The 19191-nt window shown below is 66.8% G+C and overlaps 1 protein-coding gene across 1 annotated transcript in view; it reads left to right on the plus strand.

Moving 5' to 3' along the window:
- atp2b4 (ATPase plasma membrane Ca2+ transporting 4) overlaps window positions 1-19042 on the plus strand; it is a gene marked incomplete at its 3' end in the record, with an annotated part of 51938 nt that extends 32896 nt beyond the window's left edge. The window contains exons 3-5 of the mRNA XM_087985753.1: window positions 13964-14161; window positions 18303-18563; window positions 18917-19042. Of these exons, the coding sequence (XP_087841879.1) occupies window positions 13964-14161; window positions 18303-18563; window positions 18917-19042 (585 nt within the window). The remainder of the gene's footprint in view (window positions 1-13963; window positions 14162-18302; window positions 18564-18916) is intronic.
- Between the last annotated feature and the right edge of the window lie 149 nt (window positions 19043-19191).

Genomic DNA, 19191 nt, shown 5'->3' on the forward strand with positions numbered 1-19191 from the left:
GGAGAGAGGGAGGGGAGTGAGGGACACGGGGAGAGAGGGAGGGGATTGAGTGACACGGGGGAGAGAGGGAGAGGATTGAGGGACACGGGGAGAGAGGGAGGGGAGTGAGGGACACGAGGGGAGAGGGAGGGGATTGAGGGATACTGGGGAGAGGGAGGGGATTGAGGGACACGGTGGAGAGGGAGGGGATTGAGGGACACGGGGGAGAGGGAGGGGATTGAGGGACACGGGGAGAGGGAGGGGATTGAGGGACATGGGGAGAGCGGGAGGGGATTGAGGGACACGGGGGGAGAGGGAGGGGATTGAGGGACGCGGGTGAGAGAGGGAGGGGATTGAGGGACATGGGGGAGAGGGAGGGGATTGAGGGACACGGGGAGAGAGAGAGAGGGGATTGAGGGACACGGGGGAGAAGGAGGGGATTGAGGGACACGGGGAGAGAGGGAGGGGATTGAGGGACACGAGGGGAGAGGGAGGGGATTGAGGGACACGGGGGGAGAGAGGGAGGGGATTGAGGGACACGGGGAGAGAGGGAGGGGATTGAGGGACACGAGGGGAGAGGGAGGGGATTGAGGGATACGGGGGAGAGGGAGGGGATTGAGGGACACGGGGGAGAGGGAGGGGATTGAGGGACACGGGGGAGAGAGTGAGGGGATTGAGGGACACGGGGAGAGAGGGAGGGGAGTGAGGCACACGAGGGGAGAGGGAGGGGATTGAGGGACACGGGGGAGAGAGGGGATTGAGGGACACGGGGAGAGAGGGAGGGGATTGAGGGACACGGGGGAGAGAGTGAGGGGATTGAGGGACACGGGGAGAGAGGGAGGGGAGTGAGGGACACGAGGGGAGAGGAAGGGATTTGAGGGATACGGGGGAGAGGGAGGGGATTGAGGGACACGGGGGAGAGGGAGGGGATTGAGGGACACGGGGGAGAGAGGGGATTGAGGGACACGGGGAGAGAGGGAGGGGATTGAGTGACACGGGGGAGAGAGGGAGAGGATTGAGGGACACGGGGAGAGAGGGAGGGGAGTGAGGGACACGAGGGGAGAGGGAGGGGATTGAGGGATACGGGGGAGAGGGAGGGGATTGAGGGACACGGTGGAGAGGGAGGGGATTGAGGGACACGGGGGAGAGGGAGGGGATTGAGGGACACGGGGGGAGAGGGAGGGGATTGAGGGACATGGGGAGAGCGGGAGGGGATTGAGGGACGCGGGTGAGAGAGGGAGGGGATTGAGGGACATGGGGGAGAGGGAGGGGATTGAGGGACGCGGTGGAGAGGGAGGGGATTGAGTGACACGGGGGAGAGAGGGAGGGGATTGAGGGACACGGGGAGAGAGGGAGGGGAGTGAGGGACACGGGGAGAGAGGGAGGGGATTGAGTGACACGGGGGAGAGAGGGAGAGGATTGAGGGACACGGGGAGAGAGGGAGGGGAGTGAGGGACACGAGGGGAGAGGGAGGGGATTGAGGGATACGGGGGAGAGGGAGGGGATTGAGGGACACGGTGGAGAGGGAGGGGATTGAGGGACACGGGGGGAGAGGGAGGGGATTGAGGGACATGGGGAGAGCGGGAGGGGATTGAGGGACGCGGGTGAGAGAGGGAGGGGATTGAGGGACATGGGGGAGAGGGAGGGGATTGAGGGACGCGGTGGAGAGGGAGGGGATTGAGTGACACGGGGGAGAGAGGGAGGGGATTGAGGGACACGGGGAGAGAGGGAGGGGAGTGAGGGACACGGGGAGAGAGGGAGGGGATTGAGGGACACGGGGGAGAGGGAGGGGATTGAGGGACATGGGGGAGAGGGAGGGGAGTGAGGGACACGGGGAGAGAGGGAGGGGATTGAGGGATACGGGGGAGAGGGAGGGGATTGAGGGACACGGTGGAGAGGGAGGGGATTGAGGGACACGGGGGAGAGGGAGGGGATTGAGGGACACGGGGAGAGGGAGGGGATTGAGGGACATGGGGAGAGCGGGAGGGGATTGAGGGACGCGGGTGAGAGAGGGAGGGGATTGAGGGACATGGGGGAGAGGGAGGGGATTGAGGGACGCGGTGGAGAGGGAGGGGATTGAGTGACACGGGGGAGAGAGGGAGGGGATTGAGGGACACGGGGAGAGAGGGAGGGGAGTGAGGGACACGGGGAGAGAGGGAGGGAATTGAGGGACACGGGGGAGAGGGAGGGGATTGAGGGACATGGGGGAGAGGGAGGGGAGTGAGGGACACGGGGAGAGAGGGAGGGGATTGAGGGACACGGGGGAGAGGGAGGGGATTGAGGGACACGGGGGAGAGGGAGGGGATTGAGGGACACGGGGAGAGGGAGGGGATTGAGGGACACGGGGGAGAGGGGGGGGAGTGAGGGATACGGGGGAGAGGGAGGGGATTGAGGGACACGGGGAGAGAGGGGGAGGGGTTTGAGGGACACGGGAGAGAGGGAGGGGATTGAGGGACACGGGGAGAGAGGGGGAGGGGATTGAGGGACACGGGGGAGTGGGAGGATATTGAGGGACGCGGGGGGAGAGGGAGGGGATTGAGGGACACGGGGAGAGAGGGAGGGGATAAAGGGACATGGGGAGAGGGAGGGGATTGAGGGACACGGGGAGAGAGGGAGGGGATTGAGGGACACGGGGAGAGAGGGAGGGGATAAAGGGACATGGGGAGAGGGAGGGGAGTGAGGGACACGGGGGAGAGAGGGAGGGGATTGAGGGACACGGGGAGAGAGGGAGGGGAGTGAGGGACACGAGGGGAGAGGGAGGGGATTGAGGGATACGGGGGAGAGGGAGGGGATTGAGGGACACGGGGGAGAGGGAGGGGATTGAGGGACACGGGGGAGAGGGAGGGGATTGTGGGACACGGGGAGGGGAGAGGGAGGGGTTTGAGGGACATGGGGAGAGAGGGAGGGGATTGAGGGACACGGGGGAGAAGGAGGGGATTGTGGGACACGGGGGAGAGGGAGGGGATTGAGGGACACGGGGGAGAGGGAGGGGATTGTGGGACACGGGGAGGGGAGAGGGAGGGGATTGAGGGACATGGGGAGAGAGGGAGGGGATTGAGGGACACGGGGGAGAGGGAGGGGATTGAGGGACACGGGGAAAGAGGGAGAGGATTGAGGGATACGGGGAGGGGAGAGGGAGGGGATTGAGGGACACGGGGGAGAGAGGGAGGGGATTGAGGGACATGGGGAGAGGGAGGGGATTGAGGGACACGGGGAGAGGGAGGGGATTGAGGGACATGGGGAGAGGGAGGGGATTGAGGGACATGGGGAGAGGGAGGGGATTGAGGGACATGGGGAGAGGGAGGGGATTGAGGGACACGGGGAGAGGGAGGGGATTGAGGGACACGGGGGAGAGGGAGGGGATTGAGGGCCTCGGGGAGAGGGGGAGGAGATTGAGGGACACGGGGGAGAGGGACATGGGAGAGAGGGAGGGGATTGAGGGCCTCGGGGAGAGGGGGAGGAGATTGAGGGACACGGGGGAGAGGGACATGGGAGAGAGGGAGGTTATTGAGGGACACGGGGAGAGGGAGGGGATTGTGGGACACGGGGAGGGGAGCGGGAGGGGATTGAGGGACACGGGGAGAGGGAGGGGATTGAGGGACACGGGGACGGTAGAGGGAGGGGATTGAGGGACACGGGGGAGAGAGGGAGGGGATTGAGGGACACGGGGAGAGAGAGAGAGGGGATTGAGGGACACGGGGGAGAAGGTGGGGATTGAGGGACAGGGGGAGAGAGAGGGGATTGAGGGACACGGGGAGAGAGGGAGGGGATTGAGGGACACGGGGAGAGAGGGAGGGGATTGAGGGACACGGGGGAGAGAGGGAGGGGATTGAGGGATACGGGGGAGAGAGGGAGGGGATTGAGGGACACGGGGGAGAGGGAGGGGATTGAGGGACACGGGGAGAGAGGGAGGGGATTGAGGGACACGGCGGAGAGAGGGAGGGGATTGAGGGACCCGGGGAGGGGAGAGGGAGGGGATTGAGGGACCCGGGGAGGGGAGAGGGAGGGGATTGAGGGACACAGGGAGAGAGAGGGAGGGGATTGAGGGACACGGGGAGAGAGGGAGGGGATTGAGGGACACGGGGAGAGGGAGGGGATTGAGGGACACGGGGGAGAGGGAGGGGATTGAGGGACACGGAGAGAGGGAGGGGATTGAGGGACACGGGGAGAGAGGGAGGGGATAAAGGGACATGGGGAGAGGGAGGGGATTGAGGGACACGGGGAGAGAGGGAGGGGAGTGAGGGACACGAGGGGAGAGGGAGGGGATTGAGGGACACGGGGAGAGAGGGAGGGGATAAAGGGACATGGGGAGAGGGAGGGGAGTGAGGGACACGGGGGAGAGAGGGAGGGGATTGAGGGACACGGGGAGAGAGGGAGGGGATTGAGGGATACGGGGGAGAGGGAGGGGATTGAGGGATACGGGGGAGAGGGAGGGGATTGAGGGATACGGGGGAGAGGGAGGGGATTGAGGGATACGGGGGAGAGGGAGGGGATTGAGGGACGGGAGAAAGAGGGAGGGGATTGAGGGACGCGGTGGAGAGAGTGGATTGAGGGACACGGGGGAGAGGGAGGGGATTGAGGGACGGGAGAGAGAGGGAGGGGATTGAGGGACGCGGTGGAGAGAGGGGATTGAGGGACACGAGGGGAGAGGGAGGGGATTGAGGGACACGGGGGAGAGAGGGAGGGGATTGAGGGACACGGGGAGAGAGGGAGGGGATTGAGGGACACGAGGGGAGAGGGAGGGGATTGAGGGACACGGGGAGAGGGAGGGGATTGAGGGACACGGGGAGAGGGAGGGAATTGAGGGACACGGGGGAGAGGGAGGGGATTGAGGGACACGGGGGAGAGGGAGGGGATTGAGGGACACGGGGGAGAGGGAGGGGATTGAGGGACACGAGGGGAGAGGGAGGGGATTGAGGGACACGGGGGAGAGGGAGGGGATTGAGGGACACGGGGGAGAGGGAGGGGATTGAGGGACACGGGGGAGAGAGTGAGGGGATTGAGGGACACGGGGAGAGAGGGAGGGGAGTGAGGCACACGAGGGGAGAGGGAGGGGATTGAGGGACACGGGGGAGAGGGAGGGGATTGAGGGACATGGGGGAGAGAGGGAGGGGATTGAGGGACACGGGGAGAGAGGGAGGGGATTGAGGGACACGGGGAGAGAGGGAGGGGATTGAGGGACACGGGGGAGAGAGTGAGGGGATTGAGGGACACGGGGAGAGAGGGAGGGGAGTGAGGGACACGAGGGGAGAGGGAGGGGATTGAGGGACACGGGGAGAGAGGGAGGGGATAAAGGGACATGGGGAGAGGGAGGGGAGTGAGGGACACGGGGGAGAGAGGGAGGGGATTGAGGGACACGGGGGAGAGAGGGAGGGGATTGAGGGACATGGGGAGAGGGAGGGGATTGAGGGACACGGGGAGAGGGAGGGGATTGATGGACATGGGGAGAGGGAGGGGATTGAGGGACATGGGGAGAGGGAGGGGATTGAGGGACATGGGGAGAGGGAGGGGATTGAGGGACACGGGGAGAGGGAGGGGATTGAGGGACACGGGGGAGAGGGAGGGGATTGAGGGCCTCGGGGAGAGGGGGAGGAGATTGAGGGACACGGGGGAGAGGGACATGGGAGAGAGGGAGGGGATTGAGGGCCTCGGGGAGAGGGGGAGGAGATTGAGGGACACGGGGGAGAGGGACATGGGAGAGAGGGAGGTTATTGAGGGACACGGGGAGAGGGAGGGGATTGAGGGACACGGGGGAGAGAGGGAGGGGATTGAGGGACACGGGGGAGAGAGGGAGGGGATTGAGGGACACGGGGAGAGAGAGAGAGGGGATTGAGGGACACGGGGGAGAAGGAGGGGATTGAGGGACACGGGGAGAGAGGGAGGGGATTGAGGGACACGAGGGGAGAGGGAGGGGATTGAGGGACACGGGGGAGAGAGGGAGGGGATTGAGGGACACGGGGAGAGAGGGAGGGGATTGAGGGACACGAGGGGAGAGGGAGGGGATAAAGGGACATGGGGAGAGGGAGGGGATTGAGGGACACGGGGGAGAGGGAGGGGATTGAGGGACACGGGGGGAGAGGGAGGGGATTGAGGGACATGGGGAGAGCGGGAGGGGATTGAGGGACGCGGGTGAGAGAGGGAGGGGATTGAGGGACATGGGGGAGAGGGAGGGGATTGAGGGACGCGGTGGAGAGGGAGGGGATTGAGTGACACGGGGGAGAGAGGGAGGGGATTGAGGGACACGGGGAGAGAGGGAGGGGAGTGAGGGACACGGGGAGAGAGGGAGGGGATTGAGTGACACGGGGGAGAGAGGGAGAGGATTGAGGGACACGGGGAGAGAGGGAGGGGAGTGAGGGACACGAGGGGAGAGGGAGGGGATTGAGGGATACGGGGGAGAGGGAGGGGATTGAGGGACACGGTGGAGAGGGAGGGGATTGAGGGACACGGGGGAGAGGGAGGGGATTGAGGGACACGGGGAGAGGGAGGGGATTGAGGGACATGGGGAGAGCGGGAGGGGATTGAGGGACGCGGGTGAGAGAGGGAGGGGATTGAGGGACATGGGGGAGAGGGAGGGGATTGAGGGACACGGGGAGAGAGGGAGGGGATTGAGGGACACGAGGGGAGAGGGAGGGGATTGAGGGACACGGGGGGAGAGAGGGAGGGGATTGAGGGACACGGGGAGAGAGGGAGGGGATTGAGGGACACGAGGGGAGAGGGAGGGGATTGAGGGATACGGGGGAGAGGGAGGGGATTGAGGGACACGGGGGAGAGGGAGGGGATTGAGGGACACGGGGGAGAGAGTGAGGGGATTGAGGGACACGGGGAGAGAGGGAGGGGAGTGAGGCACACGAGGGGAGAGGGAGGGGATTGAGGGACACGGGGGAGAGAGGGGATTGAGGGACACGGGGAGAGAGGGAGGGGATTGAGGGACACGGGGGAGAGAGTGAGGGGATTGAGGGACACGGGGAGAGAGGGAGGGGAGTGAGGGACACGAGGGGAGAGGGAGGGGATTGAGGGATACGGGGGAGAGGGAGGGGATTGAGGGACACGGGGGAGAGGGAGGGGATTGAGGGACACGGGGGAGAGAGGGGATTGAGGGACACGGGGAGAGAGGGAGGGGATTGAGTGACACGGGGGAGACAGGGAGAGGATTGAGGGACACGGGGAGAGAGGGAGGGGAGTGAGGGACACGAGGGGAGAGGGAGGGGATTGAGGGATACGGGGGAGAGGGAGGGGATTGAGGGACACGGTGGAGAGGGAGGGGATTGAGGGACACGGGGGAGAGGGAGGGGATTGAGGGACACGGGGGGAGAGGGAGGGGATTGAGGGACATGGGGAGAGCGGGAGGGGATTGAGGGACGCGGGTGAGAGAGGGAGGGGATTGAGGGACATGGGGGAGAAGGAGGGGATTGAGGGACGCGGTGGAGAGGGAGGGGATTGAGTGACACGGGGGAGAGAGGGAGGGGATTGAGGGACACGGGGAGAGAGGGAGGGGAGTGAGGGACACGGGGAGAGAGGGAGGGGATTGAGTGACACGGGGGAGAGAGGGAGAGGATTGAGGGACACGGGGAGAGAGGGAGGGGAGTGAGGGACACGAGGGGAGAGGGAGGGGATTGAGGGATACGGGGGAGAGGGAGGGGATTGAGGGACACGGTGGAGAGGGAGGGGATTGAGGGACACGGGGGAGAGGGAGGGGATTGAGGGACACGGGGGGAGAGGGAGGGGATTGAGGGACATGGGGAGAGCGGGAGGGGATTGAGGGACGCGGGTGAGAGAGGGAGGGGATTGAGGGACATGGGGGAGAAGGAGGGGATTGAGGGACGCGGTGGAGAGGGAGGGGATTGAGTGACACGGGGGAGAGAGGGAGGGGATTGAGGGACACGGGGAGAGAGGGAGGGGAGTGAGGGACACGGGGAGAGAGGGAGGGGATTGAGTGACACGGGGGAGAGAGGGAGAGGATTGAGGGACACGGGGAGAGAGGGAGGGGAGTGAGGGACACGAGGGGAGAGGGAGGGGATTGAGGGATACGGGGGAGAGGGAGGGGATTGAGGGACACGGTGGAGAGGGAGGGGATTGAGGGACACGGGGGAGAGGGAGGGGATTGAGGGACACGGGGGGAGAGGGAGGGGATTGAGGGACATGGGGAGAGCGGGAGGGGATTGAGGGACGCGGGTGAGAGAGGGAGGGGATTGAGGGACATGGGGGAGAGGGAGGGGATTGAGGGACGCGGTGGAGAGGGAGGGGATTGAGTGACACGGGGGAGAGAGGGAGGGGATTGAGGGACACGGGGAGAGAGGGAGGGGAGTGAGGGACACGGGGAGAGAGGGAGGGGATTGAGGGACACGGGGGAGAGGGAGGGGATTGAGGGACATGGGGGAGAGGGAGGGGAGTGAGGGACACGGGGAGAGAGGGAGGGGATTGAGGGATACGGGGGAGAGGGAGGGGATTGAGGGACACGGTGGAGAGGGAGGGGATTGAGGGACACGGGGGAGAGGGAGGGGATTGAGGGACACGGGGAGAGGGAGGGGATTGAGGGACATGGGGAGAGGGAGGGGATTGAGGGACGCGGGTGAGAGAGGGAGGGGATTGAGGGACATGGGGGAGAGGGAGGGGATTGAGGGACGCGGTGGAGAGGGAGGGGATTGAGTGACACGGGGGAGAGAGGGAGGGGATTGAGGGACACGGGGAGAGACGGAGGGGAGTGAGGGACATGGGGGAGAGGGAGGGGAGTGAGGGACACGGGGAGAGAGGGAGGGGATTGAGGGACACGGGGGAGAGGGAGGGGATTGAGGGACATGGGGGAGAGGGAGGGGAGTGAGGGACACGGGGAGAGAGGGAGGGGATTGAGGGACACGGGGGAGAGGGAGGGGATTGAGGGACACGGGGGAGAGGGAGGGGATTGAGGGACACGGGGAGAGGGAGGGGATTGAGGGACACGGGGAGAGAGGGAGGGGAGTGAGGGACACGGGGAGAGAGGGAGGGGATTGAGGGACAAGGGGGAGAGGGAGGGGATTGAGGGACATGGGGGAGAGGGAGGGGATTGAGGGACACGGGGGAGAGAGAGGGGATTGAGGGACACGGGGAGAGAGAGGGGATTGAGGGACACGGGGGGAGAGGGGGGGGAGTGAGGGATACGGGGGAGAGGGAGGGGATTGAGGGACACGGGGAGAGAGGGGGAGGGGTTTGAGGGACACGGGAGAGAGGGAGGGGATTGAGGGACACGGGGAGAGAGGGGGAGGGGATTGAGGGACACGGGGGAGTGGGAGGATATTGAGGGACGCGGGGGGAGAGGGAGGGGATTGAGGGACACGGGGAGAGAGGGAGGGGATAAAGGGACATGGGGAGAGGGAGGGGATTGAGGGACACGGGGAGAGAGGAAGGGGAGTGAGGGACACGGGGGAGAGAGGGAGGGGATTGAGGGACACGGGGAGAGAGGGAGGGGATAAAGGGACATGGGGAGAGGGAGGGGAGTGAGGGACACGGGGGAGAGAGGGAGGGGATTGAGGGACACGGGGAGAGAGGGAGGGGAGTGAGGGACACGAGGGGAGAGGGAGGGGATTGAGGGATACGGGGGAGAGGGAGGGGATTGAGGGACACGGGGGAGAGGGAGGGGATTGAGGGACACGGGGGAGAGGGAGGGGATTGTGGGACACGGGGAGGGGAGAGGGAGGGGTTTGAGGGACATGGGGAGAGAGGGAGGGGATTGAGGGACACGGGGGAGAAGGAGGGGATTGTGGGACACGGGGGAGAGGGAGGGGATTGAGGGACACGGGGGAGAGGGAGGGGATTGTGGGACACGGGGAGGGGAGAGGGAGGGGATTGAGGGACATGGGGAGAGAGGGAGGGGATTGAGGGACACGGGGGAGAGGGAGGGGATTGAGGGACACGGGGAGAGAGGGAGAGGATTGAGGGATACGGGGAGGGGAGAGGGAGGGGATTGAGGGACACGGGGGAGAGAGGGAGGGGATTGAGGGACATGGGGAGAGGGAGGGGATTGAGGGACACGGGGAGAGGGAGGGGATTGAGGGACATGGGGAGAGGGAGGGGATTGAGGGACATGGGGAGAGGGAGGGGATTGAGGGACATGGGGAGAGGGAGGGGATTGAGGGACACGGGGAGAGGGAGGGGATTGAGGGACATGGGGGAGAGGGAGGGGATTGAGGGCCTCGGGGAGAGGGGGAGGAGATTGAGGGACACGGGGGAGAGGGACATGGGAGAGAGGGAGGGGATTGAGGGCCTCGGGGAGAGGGGGAGGAGATTGAGGGACACGGGGGAGAGGGACATGGGAGAGAGGGAGGTTATTGAGGGACACGGGGAGAGGGAGGGGATTGTGGGACACGGGGAGGGGAGCGGGAGTGGATTGAGGGACACGGAGGAGAGAGGGAGGGGATTGAGGGACACGGGGAGAGAGAGAGAGGGGATTGAGGGACACGGGGGAGAAGGAGGGGATTGAGGGACACGGGGAGAGAGGGAGGGGATTGAGGGACACGGGGGAGAGAGGGAGGGGATTGAGGGATACGGGGGAGAGAGGGAGGGGATTGAGGGACACGGGGGAGAGGGAGGGGATTGAGGGACACGGGGAGAGAGGGAGGGGATTGAGGGACACGGCGGAGAGAGGGAGGGGATTGAGGGACCCGGGGAGGGGAGAGGGAGGGGATTGAGGGACCCGGGGAGGGGAGAGGGAGGGGATTGAGGGACACAGGGAGAGAGAGGGAGGGGATTGAGGGACACGGGGAGAGAGGGAGGGGATTGAGGGACACGGGGAGAGGGAGGGGATTGAGGGACACGGGGGAGAGGGAGGGGATTGAGGGACACGGAGAGAGGGAGGGGATTGAGGGACACGGGGAGAGAGGGAGGGGATAAAGGGACATGGGGAGAGGGAGGGGATTGAGGGACACGGGGAGAGAGGGAGGGGAGTGAGGGACACGAGGGGAGAGGGAGGGGATTGAGGGACACGGGGAGAGAGGGAGGGGATAAAGGGACATGGGGAGAGGGAGGGGAGTGAGGGACACGGGGGAGAGAGGGAGGGGATTGAGGGACACGGGGAGAGAGGGAGGGGAGTGACGGACACGAGGGGAGAGGGAGGGGATTGAGGGATACGGGGGAGAGGGAGGGGATTGAGGGATACGGGGGAGAGGGAGGGGATTGAGGGACGGGAGAAAGAGGGAGGGGATTGAGGGACGCGGTGGAGAGAGGGAGGGGATTGAGGGACACGGGGGAGAGAGTGAGGGGATTGAGGGACACGGGGAGAGAGGGAGGGGAGTGAGGGACACGAGGGGAGAGGGAGGGGATTGAGGGATACGGGGGAGAGGGAGGGGATTGAGGGACACGGGGGAGAGGGAGGGGATTGAGGGACACGGGGGAGAGAGGGGATTGAGGGACACGGGGAGAGAGGGAGGGGATTGAGTGACACGGGGGAGAGAGGGAGAGGATTGAGGGACACGGGGAGAGAGGGAGGGGAGTGAGGGACACGAGGGGAGAGGGAGGGGATTGAGGGATACGGGGGAGAGGGAGGGGATTGAGGGACACGGTGGAGAGGGAGGGGATTGAGGGACACGGGGGATAGGGAGGGGATTGAGGGACACGGGGGGAGAGGGAGGGGATTGAGGGACACGGGGGAGAGGGAGGGGATTGAGGGACGCGGTGGAGAGGGAGGGGATTGAGGGACACGAGGGGAGAGGGAGGGGATTGAGGGACACAGGGGAGAGGGAGGGGATTGAGGGATACGGGGAGAGAGAGGGGATTGAGGGACACGGGGAGAGGGAGGGGGATTGAGGGACACGGGGAGAGGGAGGGGATTGAGGGACATGGGGAGAGCGGGAGGGGATTGAGGGACGCGGGTGAGAGAGGGAGGGGATTGAGGGACATGGGGGAGAGGGAGGGGATTGAGGGACGCGGTGGAGAGGGAGGGGATTGAGTGACACGGGGGAGAGAGGGAGGGGATTGAGGGACACGGGGAGAGAGGGAGGGGAGTGAGGGACACGGGGAGAGAGGGAGGGGATTGAGGGACACGGGGGAGAGGGAGGGGATTGAGGGACATGGGGGAGAGGGAGGGGAGTGAGGGACACGGGGAGAGAGGGAGGGGATTGAGGGACACGGGGGAGAGGGAGGGGATTGAGGGACACGGGGGAGAGGGAGGGGATTGAGGGACACGGGGAGAGGGAGGGGATTGAGGGACACGGGGAGAGAGGGAGGGGAGTGAGGGACACGGGGAGAGAGGGAGGGGATTGAGGGACATGGGGGAGAGGGAGGGGATTGAGGGACATGGGGGAGAGGGAGGGGATTGAGGGACACGGGGGAGAGAGAGGGGATTGAGGGACACGGGGAGAGAGAGGGGATTGAGGGACACGGGGGAGAGGGGGGGGAGTGAGGGATACGGGGGAGAGGGAGGGGATTGAGGGACACGGGGAGAGAGGGGGAGGGGTTTGAGGGACACGGGAGAGAGGGAGGGGATTGAGGGACACGGGGAGAGAGGGGGAGGGGATTGAGGGACACGGGGGAGTGGGAGGATATTGAGGGACGCGGGGGGAGAGGGAGGGGATTGAGGGACACGGGGGAGAGAGGGAGGGGATAGAGGGACACGGGGGAGAGAGGGAGTGAATTGAGGGACGCGGGGGGAGAGGGAGGGGATTGAGGGACACGGGGGAGAGAGGGAGGGGATTGAGGGACACGGGGGAGAGGGAGGGGATTGAGGGACATGGGGAGAGGGAGGGGATTGAGGGACGCGGTGGAGAGGGAGGGGATTGAGGGACATGGGGAGAGGGAGGGGATTGAGGGACATGGGGGAGAGAGCGAGGGGATTGAGGGACGCGGTGGAGAGGGAGGGGATTGAGGGACATGGGGGAGAGAGGGAGGGGATTGAGGGACACGGGGGAGAGAGGGAGGGGATTAAGGAACACGGGGGAGAGAGGGAGGGGATTGAGGGACACGGGGGAGAGAGAGGGGATTGAGGGACACGGGGAGAGAGAGGGGATTGAGGGACACGGGGGAGGGGGGGGGAGTGAGGGACACGGGGGAGAGGGAGGGGATTGAGGGACACGGGGAGAGAGGGGGAGGGGATTGAGGGACACGGGAGAGAGGGAGGGGATTGAGGGACACGGGGGAGAGAGGGGGAGGGGATTGAGGGACACGGGGGGAGTGGGAGGATATTGAGGTACGCGGGGGGAGAGGGAGGGGATTGAGGGACACGGGGGAGAGAGGGAGGGGATTGAGGGACATGGGGGAGAGAGGGAGGGGATTGAGGGACGCGGGGGGAGAGGGAAGGGATTGAGGGACACGGGGGAGAGAGGGAGGGGATTGAGGGACACGGGGGAGAGGGAGGGGATTGAGGGACATGGGGAGAGGGAGGGGATTGAGGGACGCGGTGGAAGGGGAGGGGATTGAGGGACACAGGGAGAGAGGGAGGGGATTGAGGGACATGGGGGAGAGAGGGAGGGGATTGAGGGACACGGGGGAGAGAGGGAGGGGATTGAGGGACACAGGGAGAGAGGGAGGGGATTGAGGGACACGGGGAGAGGGAGGGGATTGAGGGACATGGGGAGAGGGAGGGGATTGAGGGACACGGGGGAGAGGGAGGGGATTGAGGGACACGGGGGAGAGAGGGAGGGATTGAGGGACACGGGGGAGAGAGGGAGGGGATTGAGGGACACGGGGGGGAGAGGGAGGGGATTGAGGGACGCGGTGGAGAGAGGGAGTGGATTGAGGGACACGGGGGAGAGAGGGAGGTGATTGAGGGACACGGGGGAGAGAGGGAGGGGATTGAGTGACACGGGGGAGAGAGGGAGGGGATTGAGGGACGCGGGGGGAGAGGGAGTGGATTGAGGGACGCGGTGGAGAGAGGGAGGGGATTGAGGGACGCGGGGGGAGAGGGAGGGGGGGGATTGAGGGCGGGGGAGTGCGAGGAGAGGTCAGTGTTGTGGAGGGGTGTGAGTCGGAGCCCCCTCACCCCCTGCGCCTCGATTCCCTTCCCCCCACCCCCCCTCAGGTCTGACGGACAGTGCGAGTCAGCTGCAGAGGCGATCTCGGATATACGGCGCCAACATCATCCCAGCCAAGAAATCCAAGCAGTTCTGGAGGCTGGTGTGGGAGGCACTTCAGGACGTAACCCTCATTATCCTGGAAATCGCTGCCATCATTTCTCTCGGACTCTCCTTCTACCAGAACGGCCACAGCGACAGTGAGGGTGAGGGGGTGGGGGCTGTGGGAGGGTCAGTGCTGAGGGAGTGGGCGCTGTGGGAGGGTCAGTGCTGAGGGAGCGGGTGCTGTGGGAGGGTCAGTGCTGAGGGAGCAGGTGCTGTGGGAGGGTCAGTGCTGAGGGAGCGGGTGCTGTGGGAGGGTCAGTGCTGAGGGAGTGGGCGCTGTGGGAGGGTCAGTGCTGAGGGAGTGGGCGCTGTGGGAGGGTCAGTGCTGAGGGAGTGGGCGCTGTGGGAGGGTCAGTGCTGAGGGAGTGGGTGCTGTGGGAGGGTCAGTGCTGAGGGAGTGGGCGCTGTGGGAGGGTCAGTGCTGAGGGAGTGGGCGCTGTGGGAGGGTCAGTGCTGAGGGAGTGGGCGCTGTGGGAGGGTCAGTGCTGAGGGAGTGGGTGCTGTGGGAGGGTCAGTGCTGAGGGAGTGGGTGCTGTGGGAGGGTCAGTGCTGTGGGAGGGTCAGTGCTGAGGGAGTGGGTGCTGTGGGAGGGTCAGTGCTGAGGGAGTGGGTGCTTTGGGAGAGTCAGTGCTCAGGGAGTGGGTGCTGTGGGAGGGTCAGTGCTGAGGGAGCGGGTGCTGTGGGAGGGTCAGTGCTGAGGGAGTGGGTGCTGTGGGAGAGTCAGTGCTCAGGGAGTGGGTGCTGTGGGAGGGTCAGTGCTGAGGGAGCGGGTGCTGTGGGAGGGTCAGTGCTGAGGGAGTGGGTGCTTTGGGAGAGTCAGTGCTCAGGGAGTGGGTGCTGTGGGAGGGTCAGTGCTGAGGGAGTGGGTGCTGTGGGAGGGTCAGTGCTGAGGGAGTGGGTGCTTTGGGAGAGTCAGTGCTCAGGGAGTGGGTGCTGTGGGAGGGTCAGTGCTGAGGGAGCGGGTGCTGTGGGAGGGTCAGTGCTGAGGGAGTGGGTGCTGTGGGAGGGTCAGTGCTGAGGGAGCGGGTGCTGTGGGAGGGTCAGTGCTGATGGAGTGGGTGCAATGGGAGGGTCAGTGCTGAGGGAGCGGGTGCTGTGGGAGGGTCAGTGCTGAGGGAGTGGGCGCTGTGGGAGGGTCAGCGCTGAGGGAGTGGGTGCTGTGGGAGGGTCAGGGCTGAGGGAGTGGGGGCTGTGGGAGGGTCAGTGCTGAGGGAGTGTGTGCTGTGGGAGGGTCAGTGCTGAGGGAGTGGGTGCTGTGGGAGTGGGTGCTGTGGGAGGGTCAGTGCTCAGGGAGTGGGCGCCTTGGGAGGGTCAGTGCTGAGGGAGTGGGGCATTGTGGGACGGTCAGTGCTGTGGGAGGATCAGTGCTGAGGGAGTGGGGCATTGTGGGACGGTCAGTGCTGTGGGAGGGTCAGTGCTGAGGGAGTGGGGCATTGTGGGACGGTCAGTGCTGTGGGAGGGTCAGTGCTGAGGGAGTGGGGCATTGTGGGACGGTCTGTGCTGTGGGAGGGTCAGTGCTGAGGGAGTGGGCGCTGTGGGAGGGTCAGTGCTGAGGGAGTGGGCGCTGTGGGAGGGTCAGTGCTGAGGGACTGGGTGCTGTGGGAGGGTCAGTGCTGAGGGAGCGGGTGCTGTGGGTGGGTCAGTGCTGTGGGAGTGGGTGCTGTGGGAGGGTCAGTGATGAGGGAGTGGGGCATTGTGGGAGGGCCGGCGCCGATGGAGCGGGGCATTGTGGGACGGTCAGCGCCGAGGGAGCAGGGCATTATGGGATGGTCAGCGCCGAGGGAGCGGGGCACTGTGGGACGGTCAACGCCGAGGGAGCGGGGCAATGTGGGACGGTCAGCGCCGAGGGAGCGGGGCATTGTGGGACGGTCAGCGCCGAGGGAGCGGGGCATTGTGAGAGGCCCGGCGCCGAACGAGCGGGGCACTGTTGGACGGTCAGGGCCGATGGAGCGGGGCATTGTGGGACGGTCAGTGCCGAGGGAGCGGGGCATTGTGGGACGGTCAGCGCCGAGGGAGCGGGGCATTGTGGGACGGTCAGCGCCGAGGGAGCGGGGCATTATGGGAGGGCCAGCGCCGATGGAGCGGGGCATTGTGGGACGGCCAGGGCCGAGGGAGCGGGGCATTGTGGGAGGCCCGGCGCCGAGGGAGCGGGGGCATTGTGGGACGGCAGGGCCGAGGGCGCGGGGCATTGTGGGACGGTCAGCGCCGAGGGAGCGGGGCACTGTGGGACGGCCAGTGCCGAGGGAGCGGGGCACTGTGGGACGGCCAGTGCCGAGGGAGCGGGGCATTGTGGGAGGGCCGGTGCCGAGGGAGCGGGGCATTGTGGGAGGGCCGGCGCCGAGGAGCGGGGCATTGTGGGACGGTCAGCGCCGAGGGAGCGGGGGGGCACTGTGTGACGGTCAGCACCGAGGGAGCGGGGCATTGTGGGATGGTCAGCGCCGAGGGAGCGGGGCATTGTGGGATGGTCAGCACCGAGGGAGCGGGGGCATTATGGGAGGGCCAGCGCCGAGGGAGCGGGGCATTGTGGGAGGGCCGGCGCCGAGGGAGCGTGGCATTGTGGGAGGGCCGGCGCCGAGGGAGCGGGGCACTGTGGGACGGGTCAACCGCCGAGGGAGCGGGGCATTGTGGGACGGTCAGCGCCGAGGGAGCGGGGCATTGTGGGACGGTCAGCGCCGAGGGAGCGGGGCATTGTGAGAGGCCCGGCGCCGAGGGAGCGGGGCACTGTGGGACGGTCAGGGCCGAGGGAGCGGGGCATTGTGGGACGGTCAGTGCCGAGGGAGCGGGCATTGTGGGACGGTCAGCGCCGAGGGAGCGGGGCATTGTGGGACGGTCAGCGCCGAGGGAGCGGGGCATTATGGGAGGGCCAGCGCCGATGGAGCGGGGCATTGGTGGGACGGCCAGGGCCGAGGGAGCGGGGCATTGTGGGAGGCCCGGCGCCGAGGGAGCGGGGCTTTGTGGGACGGCCAGGGGCCGAGGGAGCGGGGCATTGTGGGACGGTCAGGGCCGAGGGAGCGGGGCACTGTGGGACGGCCAGTGCCGAGGGAGCGGGGGCACTGTGGGACGGCCAGTGCCGAGGGAGCGGGGCATTGTGGGAGGGCCGGTGCCGAGGGAGCGGGGCATTGTGGGAGGGCCGGCGCCGAGGGAGCGGGGGCATTGGTGGGACGGTCAGCGCCGAGGGAGCGGGGCACTGTGTGACGGTCAGCACCGAGGGAGCGGGGCATTGTGGGATGGTCAGCGCCGAGGGAGCGGGGCATTGTGGGATGGTCAGCACCGAGGGAGCGGGGCATTATGGGAGGGCCAGCGCCGAGGGAGCGGGGGCATTGTGGGACGGTCAGCGCCGAGGGAGCGGGGCATTATGGGAGGGCCGGTGTGCCGAGGGAGCGGGGCATTGTGGGAGGGCCGGCGCCGAGGGAGCGTGGCATTGTGGGAGGGCCGGGGCCGAGGGAGCGGGGCATTGTGGGACGGTCAGCGCCGAGGGAGCGGGGCACTGTGTGACGGTCAGCACCGAGGGAGCGGGGCATTGTGGGATGGTCAGCGCCGAGGGGAGCGGGGCATTGTGGGATGGTCAGCACCGAGGGAGCGGGGCATTATGGGAGGGCCAGCGCCGAGGGAGCGGGGCATTGTGGGACGGTCAGCGCCGAGGGAGCGGGGCACTGTGTGACGGTCAGCACCGAGGGAGCGGGGCATTGTGGGATGGTCAGCGCCGAGGGAGCGGGGCATTATGGGGAGGGCCAGCGCCGAGGGAGCGGGGCATTGTGGGATGGTCAGCGCCGAGGGAGCGGGGCACTGTGGGGACGGTCAGCGCCGAGGGAGCCGGGCACTGTGGGACGGTCAGCGCCGAGGGAGCGGGGCATTGTGGGACCGGTCAGCGCCGAGGGAGCGGGGCATTGTGGGAGGGCCGGTGCCGAGGGAGCGGGGCATTATTTGAGGGCCAGCGCCGAGGGAGCGGGGCATTGTGGGACGGTCAGGGCCGAGGGAGCGGGGCATTGTGGGACGGTCAGGGGCCGAGGGAGCGGGGCATTGTGGGACGGCCAGGGCCGAGGGGAGCGGGGCATTGTGGGACGGCCAGGGCCGAGGGAGCCGGGCACTGTTGGGACGGTCAGGGCCGAGGGAGCGGGGCATTGTGGGACGGCCAGGGGCCGAGGAAGCGGGGCACTGTGTGACGGTCAGCGCCGAGGGAGCGGACGCCCCTGACCTCCCTTGCTCTGCCCCACCCCCCCCCCACCCCCCCCACTTTGGCAGTGTGCGGCACAAGCTCGACGTGGTTCGAACAGGGAAGGGGAGGCCGAGACGGGGCTGGATCGAGGGCGTCGCCATCTTGCTCTCGGTCGCCCTGCGTGGTGCTGGTGACCGCCTTCAACGACTGGAGCAAGGAGAAGCAGTTCCGGGGCCTGCAGCACCGCATCGAGCAGGAGCAGCGGTTCACCGTCATCCGCCGGGGGCAGTCCCTGCAGATCCCGGTGGCGGACATCCAGGTCGGCGACGTGGCCCAGCTCAAGTACGGTGAGCCTCTTCCCCAGCCGCCGTTCGGGGCGCGGGCGCGGGGTGCGGGGTGCGCCGGTCCTCTCTGACGCCGGCGGCGCCTTCAATCCACCTCGGCAGCTCCACCGGGGCCGGGCTCGGCACTCGTTTTCATTGGCGCGGCATCTCTCTCTCTCCATGTCAACGCCACCCAAACCCCCCTCCCACCGGTAACCGCCGCCATTTTGTCTCACCCGCAACCAGGCCGTTCCTGGCGTGAGAAGGAGGGGGACGAATTGGGGGGGGGGGGGGGTTAAGGGGGAAAGGGGACCGTCCGGAGGCCACGCCCTCTGACCTGCGACCTCTGCCCCCCCCCCCTCCCCCCCCCGCCGCAGGTGACCTCCTCCCGGCCGACGGGGTCCTCATCCAGAGCAATGACCTGAAGGTGGACGAGAGTTCGATCACGGGTGAGTCCGACGATGTCATCAAGTCCATCGACCAGGACGCCATGCTGCTGGCAGGTAGGGGGCGCCTTCCCCCGGGCGTGGGGCGGCACGGCAACGGGGGGTTAGGTACAGAGGAAAGCTCCCTCTACACTGTCCCCCCCCACTCCCAGGGACAGGGGGTTAGATACAGAGTAAAGCTCCCTCTACACTGTCCCCCACTCCCT

The sequence above is a fragment of the Chiloscyllium plagiosum genome, unplaced genomic scaffold, assembly GCF_037043375.1.
Source record: "Chiloscyllium plagiosum isolate Xiang-an unplaced genomic scaffold, Cpla_swu_hap1 HiC_scaffold_218, whole genome shotgun sequence".
Classification (NCBI taxonomy): domain Eukaryota; kingdom Metazoa; phylum Chordata; class Chondrichthyes; order Orectolobiformes; family Hemiscylliidae; genus Chiloscyllium; species Chiloscyllium plagiosum.